The 9,293-nt window shown below is 46.4% G+C and overlaps 1 protein-coding gene and 2 pseudogenes across 1 annotated transcript; 1 reads left to right on the top strand and 2 right to left on the bottom strand.

The window, feature by feature from the left end:
* Positions 1-1,886: 1,886 nt before the first annotated feature.
* On the top strand, positions 1,887-4,869 carry LOC119159797 (uncharacterized; annotated as a pseudogene).
* A 415-nt stretch (positions 4,870-5,284) lies between these two features.
* Positions 5,285-6,694, bottom strand: LOC119159816 (uncharacterized; annotated as a pseudogene).
* Positions 6,695-7,243: 549 nt separating this feature from the next.
* On the bottom strand, positions 7,244-8,674 carry LOC142803215 (THAP domain-containing protein 1-like; the record flags this gene model as incomplete). Its single annotated transcript, XM_075888309.1, has 3 exons — positions 8,309-8,674; positions 8,131-8,247; positions 7,244-7,308 (listed from the first exon to the last, which is right to left on the bottom strand). Coding segments are annotated over exons 1-3 (384 nt in total), but the record flags the coding sequence as incomplete, so codon positions are not given.
* Between the last annotated feature and the right edge of the window lie 619 nt (positions 8,675-9,293).

The following is a 9,293-nucleotide window of genomic DNA, read 5'->3' as shown; positions in this document are numbered from 1 at the left end:
CACGTTCTTCCAAACCTTCTCCTCCTACCTACTTCTAAACTATTTTCTCCACTCTCTCCTTTCCCTTCAAGGGACTAAGCGGTGGTCTCGCAAGGAAAGATGGTGTCTTTTCCTTTTTCTTCAACCACACATTCATCCATTCAGGGGAAGCTTGCATGCAGTAACTGGTTTGGAAAGCAGGTAAGGTTCGCGGAAAGTCACCTCACCTACCCTGATTTGTTCCGGGTCAATGCTCTCGAGGTGCGCCAAAAGAGGCGACAACACGAAAGTCATATTTAGAATTCTTTAGGGCTGTTGGCTCCTCTTGTCAAAAATTCTTTGGACACGCCTGACTGACTGAGGGCCTAGGAAGAGCTGTCGGAAATCAAGGCAGCTTGATTCGTTCAACGTGCTACGAGACGCGCTGAATAATTAGCCGATAGGTTGGGATCCGTCGTCAGGTATGTTTCCCACACTCTGTGGTGCTTTCAAGTCTTCCACTTCCCCAGGCCCTAGCGCTGCAGACCCTATTCTGCACGTGCGATGCAATGTTATTGCACTGTGCTGTGTTGTGCGTATTATTGCGCTATGACCTACATTGTGTTTCTCTCTCGCCGTGTGATGAACTGAACATGCATCCTTTCTATTTCCTGGGTAGAAAAGAAGGCAGTGTTTGACTTTCTCTCTCTTTCTTCTTCTCGTTTTTTTATTTTTATTCGCTGCGCCGTGCTCCCTGCTGGGCTGCAGAAATTAGGCGCCTTCTTCTAACCACTACCCCCACCTTTTGGGGGACGGAGATGAAGACGACAATTTCTTCGGACTACCCTGGACTGAATGGACATGCAGTCTGTCCATTTACAGTGATCTGCAAGGCCGCTTTCCTGTAAGGTTTATTTTCTAGCCAAAAACTATCGTTCACAGACTGTTTTCTCCCTCATTGTGTCTTTACCCCTTTGAATTCCAGCGAATGCACGCGAGTACAAGAAAATGTCACCTCTCCAAATCCGCCATGGATGGATGGATGGATGGATATGGCTGTACCCTTTAGATCGGGCGGTGGCTAGCGCCACCAAGCCGTAATATATAATGAACCAAAAACTATATTAATTTTTTTTATCTTAAAAAAGAGTTTGAGGACTCGTACTTTGCAGTGAAGAGTTTAATTTTCACTCGCGCCTTGACTTTAGCCACCAATCAGACAACCTCCTTCTAGTGAAGTCTACCCGCTTAAAGTTTATTTTGCCCTCCCGGTCCCTAAACCCCAGTGCTTTGAAAAACTCTGCGCCATCATCCTGAACTATAGGGTGAAGCCCTTTACATTACATTATCAAGTGTTCGGCAGTTTCTTCTTCCTCTCCACACGCACTGCATACTGTGTCTACCCCTTCGTATTTGGCCCAATATGTCTTGGTTCGCAGTACTCCCGTTCTGGCCTCAAACAGTAGAGAACTACCCCGAGTACTATCATAGATCCTTTCCTTGGCAATTTCCTGCTTAAACGTTCGATAGACTTCTAGTGCGGACTTCTTAATCATGCCCATTCTCCACATGTCAGTCTCCGTTTCCTTCACTTTCTTCTTAACCGATAGTTATTTTTGGTTTGGCCACCTGCTGTTTTCTAAGTATTTACCAGTCAACTTCCTGGTTCGCTTCCTCCACTTTGTATCGACATTCTTCATGTACAAGTAGCTGAAAACCTTCCTAGCCCAACACTCTTCCCCCATTTCTCTCAATCGCTTCTCAAATTTTATCTTGCTGCTAGCTTCCCTGCCCTCAAATGATGTCCATCCCATATCACCTTGTACTCCCTGATTTGGTGTATTCCCGTGAGCTCCTAAAGCAAGCCTACCTATTCCACGTTGCTTAATTTTTAATCTTGCTTGAACTTCTGATCTCATTTGCGGAAAAGCGAGCGCCACCTGCCGTCTAAACAGGGAAGCAGCGCTCGCGCTTTTGGTTGGAAAGGCATTCGTGAACTAACATGTGCTAGGCAGCGTTCGGCGGCTCGCGTGCGCTTGTTTTATTGATTTAGTGTTGTTTCTTTGCCGGAAACGTGCACTGCTTACGGAAACAACAATATAGAAGAAGAAAACATCCCGTTTGCGTTTGCGGAAATGGGATGGAGTGAGGATTTTTCGCGTTGCAGCCTGAGCAACGACGACGTGTGGCGGTACCTACACTCCGCTACTTCGACCGTTCGCCAGGCTCATCGCGGCTGGTCCTTCAAGGAAGAAGGATACGTCAAACACTTGAAGTTGAACCTCCAAACATCTGATGACGAACTAGGTCTGGTGAGAGCGGCGTGCGCACCGTCCATGAAGTCCGGCGTGTATGTAACAATGGCATGGTTCGTCGTGGCTACCGGTCGCATCGTTGGAGCGCACTGCGACTGTGTTGCTGGGTGAGATATTTTATTTTACTCGCGTCTGTAGTGCAAATCACCGATTGCCGAAAATGTGTGTAAACAAATGTTGCGCCTATGCGCTTGCGAGTGTAATGGGAGCATGCAGTTCCCTTATCGGAACATTACGTTCTCTTCATAGGACAGGAGTTTACCCCAGTGCCTATACCTGCTGCAGCTCCCGCTTTTGTGATTATAAACGACCCGTGCTACTATATCAATCATGGTTTGCGCTTATACATCGAAGCGCAGCCTCGCGCACTAATGGCAGCTTTTTTTGCGAACCGTTACAATGTACGGATATACGCGAGACTGTGTGCTGCCGTGGTACACATTGTTGCATTCACAAGATCACGTCTATCGAGTACTTCACCTCATTGCGGTGCTACCTAAAAAGCTCGACGTTGCAAGACGCGGGCTTAGCGTCTGTAAATACATGTTCGAGGTTGTCCGTTGATTTTGTGAACAACAGTTTTTTTTTTCTTTCAGACTTAGTGAAACCTGCCAACATGTAGCAGGCCTGCTGTTTAGTGCTGCCGCCAAAGCTGAACATGCACCGTCCTGCACGGACGTACCCTGCAAGTGGATAGTCCCTGCTGAAGGTATTACTCCACCAATGCATGTCCTTAACGATCCTGTGTTGCCCATCTTGCCACTAAAAACTTCGTGTTTCAGCTAAGTATATACCTACAAAGTACCCTGTGCAAGCATATTATGATCGCGATATATTTTAATGGCACAAAAGCAGCTCAGCCATACAGTGCCGAGCACAAAGCATATTGCATGACACAGTGCAGGTCAAATACGAGTTCGAAGGGTAGTAGGTTTTAGCATGTTAGTTAATCATGGTTGCAGAGAATACATAGCGCCGTGTAAACGCAGGACAGCGCTTGCCCAGGTACTACCCGTCCCGTGTATTTCATACTACAACGGAGACCGCTTTCAGAAACCTTTTAACAGCCGGGAATCCAAGCATAATAAATGGTTGGAGACGCAACTTGCACTCCAGGATTCGTGTAAGCAGTGGATGTTCAAACCAGTAAATTACCGCTATTGTGAACATGACGTTGCGTTCACATACCATTATGTGTCATTCACAAAATATACACATAGAAACAGGCTCGCAGCGTTGCATTTTCATGACTGCTTGCTCAGTCATGCCAGTTTATTAATAAACAGTGTTACATCATTTACACACCACAAAGCACAGTACACGAACAAACACACTTCCTCATGTGTTGAACAGCCATGCTTGTGCTCGTACATATGCTCCCTTTCTCAACACAAATGTACTTATCACTCACATGTGTGCTCTCTTTAGCAGCATAACTGAAGTACCCTATTTTCTGTTTACTTGCAGCAAAGAAACCAGTGGCAAGAAAGCCTCTGGGTGAAATCAGATTCCAAAAGTATTTCATAAACAAGCCTACACGTGGGAAACGGAAGCGCGATTATGACCCCTGTGCTGATGGCCCACTTCCTAGTCCACATGCCATTCAGTCACTGAGGGATAAGCTGGCAACCGCCTGTCCCGATCTGCATGCTCTGCGATACATGTGCCACGACAAAGCCAAGCCAAAGCCACCATGCAACATAAAGAAGCCCATAGAGGACAGCGATGACCTCTGGAGCGAGGCTGCAGCAACTGGGGTACAATCGTACATAAAAACAATGAAGCCACTAAGCCAGACAGAGAGGGATCTGATATGCCACCAAACAGTCGGCCAAGCATCTAACAAGAAGTGGCATGCAGAACGGGTTGGACGGCTAACAGCATCGATGTTTAAAAGGATCTGCCAGTGTACAAAACCGGACAGTTTGCTAAAGGCACTACTGTACCCTTGGGACAGAGCCACTTCCGAAGCAATCGTATATGGCAGACAGCACGAAGCAGATGCCGTAGCTGCTTATGTGAAACTGTTGCAGGCCAGAGACTCGAGCGTGGCAGTCCGGGAAACTGGACTTCACGTCCACTGCCAGTACCCCTTCTTAGCTGCTTCACCAGACAGAATTGTTGTTATAGATGGAAAAGAAGGCCTACTAGAAGTGAAATGCCCTTTTTCAAAAAAAGGATAACGTGTGAGGATGCCTGCAGTGACAGAAACTTCTGCTGCAGACTCACCGAAGAAGGTGCGGAGCTGAAGCGGGACCACGCCTATTTCTATCAGGTGCAAGGCCAGATGGCAGTAACGGGCCATAACTGGTGCGATTTTGTCATATGGACTGAGGGAAACGCACCAGGAGACCCCCCACATCTCCATGTTGAAAGGATAAAGTTCTGCGAAAAATTCTGGGCTCAGGAAGTACTGCCAGGACTCTTGCACTTCACTAAGCATGCACTTGTACCCGAAATCTTGACACGGCGTGTCAAAAGGCTTGGGCGGCTTTACACGTCTGGAACATACGTGTCTTTCAAAAAATTCAAGGCTGGATTTTATGTCTGCACGCGTCTAGATGGCCTAAGCATCAAAATAAAAAAATTGAAGTAAGACGCCTCACTTTATTTATAATCGCTCTCTTCTGGGGAGAAACAGTCTCATGCTTTTTTTTTCAGTTAACTTCTCAAGGAGTGCACTGCAAAACTCTGTGAAATTCATGGCAATCGTGGCATAATCATGTGTAGACTGTTCAGCTATACTTGTGAAACCAATGCATGGCTCTTATAGTCTGAAAGTAACTAAGTAACAAAGGCTTATTGTGACTTATGTAAGATGGGACAGTGTAACACAGGCAAACAACCTGTTTCGTTATTTGTGACTTAGAGTAAGGCAAATGGGGCTTGACGTGGCTTCTGAAAGCTGTCGTGGAAAGCGCGAGATAAATTCCAACTATATGAGGCTTCAGTAGCGTGGGTCTATTCAGCACAAAGGGGTGAATATAGCTACTGTGATATAACAAGATTGATTGAAAAATGTTTCATAGTTACATTTATTGGTTACAGCAAGTTTGGTAAAACATTCAAAATGGCACATCATTCCAAAAACAGCTGACTTCTGTTACTGCCTTGGCTGCAGCCACCAAATCATTTCCTAACTCTAGCCAGCTCAGGCCAATTTCAAACTTGGCTTCCTTTTGAAAACTATGCTCGTGCTCTTGCAAATCCTAATCTACCTCTCGAATCAAAGGCAGCCTGTAGTTGCTCAAGAGGCAACAAACTTCAAAAACCTGCTCAGCAATGTCTATCATGGCGATAGGAAAGGGCCTATCCAAAATATGAAAGCTTTTAGCTCTTGCAATGGTTCTTTCAACGTGCACCCTTGCAGAAGCGATGCGCCTGGTTTCGTCAACTTTATTTGCAGGCATCTGCTTTTGGTGAGGCTCTCGGAATGGAGGCCGATAAACTGTTATACCTGCTGGCAAGTAAGGAAATGTAAAACCTTTATCAACCATTATTGCATCTCCTGGCTCCAGCTTGTCAAGAAGACCACTACTTTCCAAGATTGCTTTATCCGAGCTAGAGCCTCCCCAGAGGCGAGACACATAAGTGATGTATCCATCCGGTGTACATCCAATAAGCGCCTTGTACGTGTTGTAATGTTTGTATGGTGGGAAGGTTTGGCGCTGTGCGCTCAATGACGAAGGCCTCTGTATTCTCACCTCTGTGGCATCGAGAACAAGACGGGTGTCGGGAAAATCAGAGAAGCACTTCGGTAGGTGGGATCTTATGTCATCTAAAGTAGGTAAGGGTGTCAAGTGCCGAAGCTCTCGTTATAAAAAGTTAATCCATGTGAAAAAAGTGCGGCTAACTAGACTTTCTGACATCAGGAAATTCCTGGCCAGTTCTTGCCCTTGCATACCTGTCCTGAGCCGAACTAACACCATGAAAAATTCTTTGGCCAGATTGCCATTTTTTTGTTGCCACGAGGGTCATTATGCCGTTTTTTATCTGAGCCCCAGTACAACATTTCTCTAGCGCGTGGTGCAAAGTATTCAAGCAAAATATTGAACACTTCAACATTCGGCAATCCAGTGTAGTACATGCAGTCCTTTGGAGTGGCTAGAGTAGTCAGGGTGAGACACCTTGACATGGCTGCATCTAGCTGCACCTCTAGCTTTGCATTTTGTTTCTGCAACTGGAGGATAAACTTCTGCGAATTTCCTATTTCTTGCTCCAGGACTTCAATCTTCTTAGAAGCACAGGCTTGACAGCGGCAATCTGACCAGATGTGCTCCTTTATACCTGCAAGTGGCACAGAAAAAGCGCTCGTCAAGCACCTTAGAGCGCCCTCTGCAAGTCAATGTTACACATATGGACATACGGACTAGAAACAAGCTCTACAATAAGCCTATAGCTGAGGAGTTTCTATCTGCAAATGCAAAAAGCAGTTGCAGCATTGGCATCATGGTACGGGAAAAAGCCGAAAGGAGCATTGCACTCTGCAAAGTGCATACAAACTCACCATTTTCGGGTTGCTGCAGCTCCATCGAGTTCTGATCAGGTACATCATCCTTTGTAGCATCCAAGCCTTCGTCAGGATTCTCTGCAAGCAATGCAACAGCATGACATCTAATTGCTTTGTATGAGTGTGTTACTGCAGAAATGGGCCACATGCAACAAGCAGCGGCAGGATTCACATCGTGGTATGGGGAAATGCTGAAAAAACATTCAACTCTGCAAAGTGCACACAAACTTACCATTTTCCAGTTGTTGCAGGTCCACCGAATTCTCATCTAGTACACCATCCTGTGCAGGACTAGTGTCCATGTTGAGATTCTCTGAAAGCAACACATCAGCTGACCATTATCCCCTATATGAATGTGTCTGCAGAATCAAGCCAGCTGAAATCTGAGCAATCACATGATGCCACGGGAAGAAACTCAAAACAGCACTTAAGTTTGCAAAGTGCAAGCAAGCTCACCATTGGGAGAATCCTGCAACTCTGGCGTGTCATTAGGAGTAGCAGAAGTGGCTGTCGTATCAAGCTCCCCTGAAAGAATGGTATCGTGGTTGTGCACAGGTCATTTGCTGACAATAAGCACCTAGGGTGAGATGTGCATAACAGCCACATATTGGGTGTCTAAGAAATAGTGACAATCAGGGACATGGCTGAGCGGAAGAGTTGTTTGAGGGGTTCAAACCCCCGAAAATTTTCAGCTTTGCATGTGTATATATTACACGCACACATACCAACGCACACACGAGCATAAAGTATGGTTGAATCCCACCACCGAAATATGTCTGGCTACCCTACTGGTGACAAAGGCATTGCATGCGGCATTCACAATACGACTTCACAACCTAAAAACACGCTGTAAATGCGGGAAGCAGCGGCAAAAATGATCGAGTGGGCAATAAATCTATACAAGTGCTCTCACGGTGCCGCAGGCACGAGAAACCTCGCAAGCACTGCCTGTCACACTACACTATCTACTGCAAATCGCCTCGAAAGTGGTTGGTTTCTCATCTGGCCTCGCCCATGATGAAAGCAGTCACAAAATACCAGACGGGAGCGATGCAGTACAGCCGTCCAGACGATAGCCTAGAGTGCTCGAACGGCTCACTAGAGTGGTACCGGGCTCGAAACAAGTATTTATTATACATTCACATTTCCACTGACTGTGCTTTAGACCGTATATCTTTAAAAGCTGGAGTGAGTCCGGAAAGCAAGAGCGACCTTCGTAAATGCACGACAGAACTGACCGTTCACGCGCTCAGACAGATGTGTGGTTGCCTTCACGAACATCTGCTCCTCTATTCTGCATTAGCAGTTTTTGTCCCAGTAAATATAAACTGAGATTGTAGCGCTTACCTTTCAGTCGCTTCCACCATCGGCTATGGCGACGCACAGCAGCATCGCCGTGACTTCTCACGTAGGTGGACACACTGGGGACGAAGTCAGGATGGTTCTTGAACTTTGACGGCCGTCCTGCAGTAAACGTGAGTTCTGATTGCACAAACCAGCTTATAAGCACTTAAAATTACCGTACCTGTTATGAAATGCGCGCTGCAGATCCGAGAATGTTTGTTGGGCGCCCACGGCGAACCGTCGGCATTCTGTCTCCTCACAGCAGCTACCCAAGCATCTCTCTTTTCGGCACGTAGCCTCGCGGACGGGAACCTGTAGAAATGCGTGCTTCCTTTCTGAGTAAAATAATTCGTGCAGCCGTAGGCCACACAGTGCGCTGGCATTTCTGTACGCTGCTAAAGCGAGGCGACTTAGTTCAGTGATGGCACAGAGATGCACGAGTGACGGCCAGCCCGGCTCGTGTTTTCCAACCAAAACCAAAGCGCCCATAGAGGGCGCCAGCTGCGCCGTTACCGCGCATGCGCAGAAGCTTTTCCGCAAATGGTCAATTCCAGCAAAGGCACGCGAGCACAACAAGATCTCAAAAAGGTGAATGGCAAAAACAAAATTAGCGAGAAAAGCAGTCTGTGAACGAGAGTTTATGGTTGGAAAACTAACCTTACAGAAAAGCTGCCTTGCAGATTATTGAAAACTGTCTATTGTTTTCTCCTGCAGAGAATTTTAGGAAGAGCACGGCTTAAAACGCGAGCACCAAGACGCTCTGAACCAGCTCTCAGAAGCTCTCATCAAGCTTCCATGATGCTACCTTTAGTGTGTAAATAGTGAACATAAACGTTGCTCTTATCAGCCCCGGCTACTCTGCTTGACTTCTACCTGACACTTGGCTAGCTCCTTCGAACACATCACGAGCAAGCAGAAGGGCCCGGAGTTGTAAAGATGAAAATGTGCAACATCACATCGCTTTTATTACGTGACATATTCGTTCTCCGCTGCATTCGCCCGATCGGGTCCACATCTAAATTTCCAGTTTTATAGCGACGACACACCGTTGATTGCGGTCACGTCATTGAATGTCATATAAACAGCAGTTGCATTATTTATTTGCAAATTAGTTCTTCATAAAGTATGGTGAAGTAATTTATTATTTGGTCACCTCAGGAGCCTTC

Source organism: Rhipicephalus microplus, chromosome 3, assembly GCF_043290135.1.
Source record: "Rhipicephalus microplus isolate Deutch F79 chromosome 3, USDA_Rmic, whole genome shotgun sequence".
Lineage (NCBI taxonomy): Eukaryota > Metazoa > Arthropoda > Arachnida > Ixodida > Ixodidae > Rhipicephalus > Rhipicephalus microplus.
Note: the sequence above shows the minus strand (reverse complement) of the source record. Positions and strands in the feature narration are given on the sequence as shown.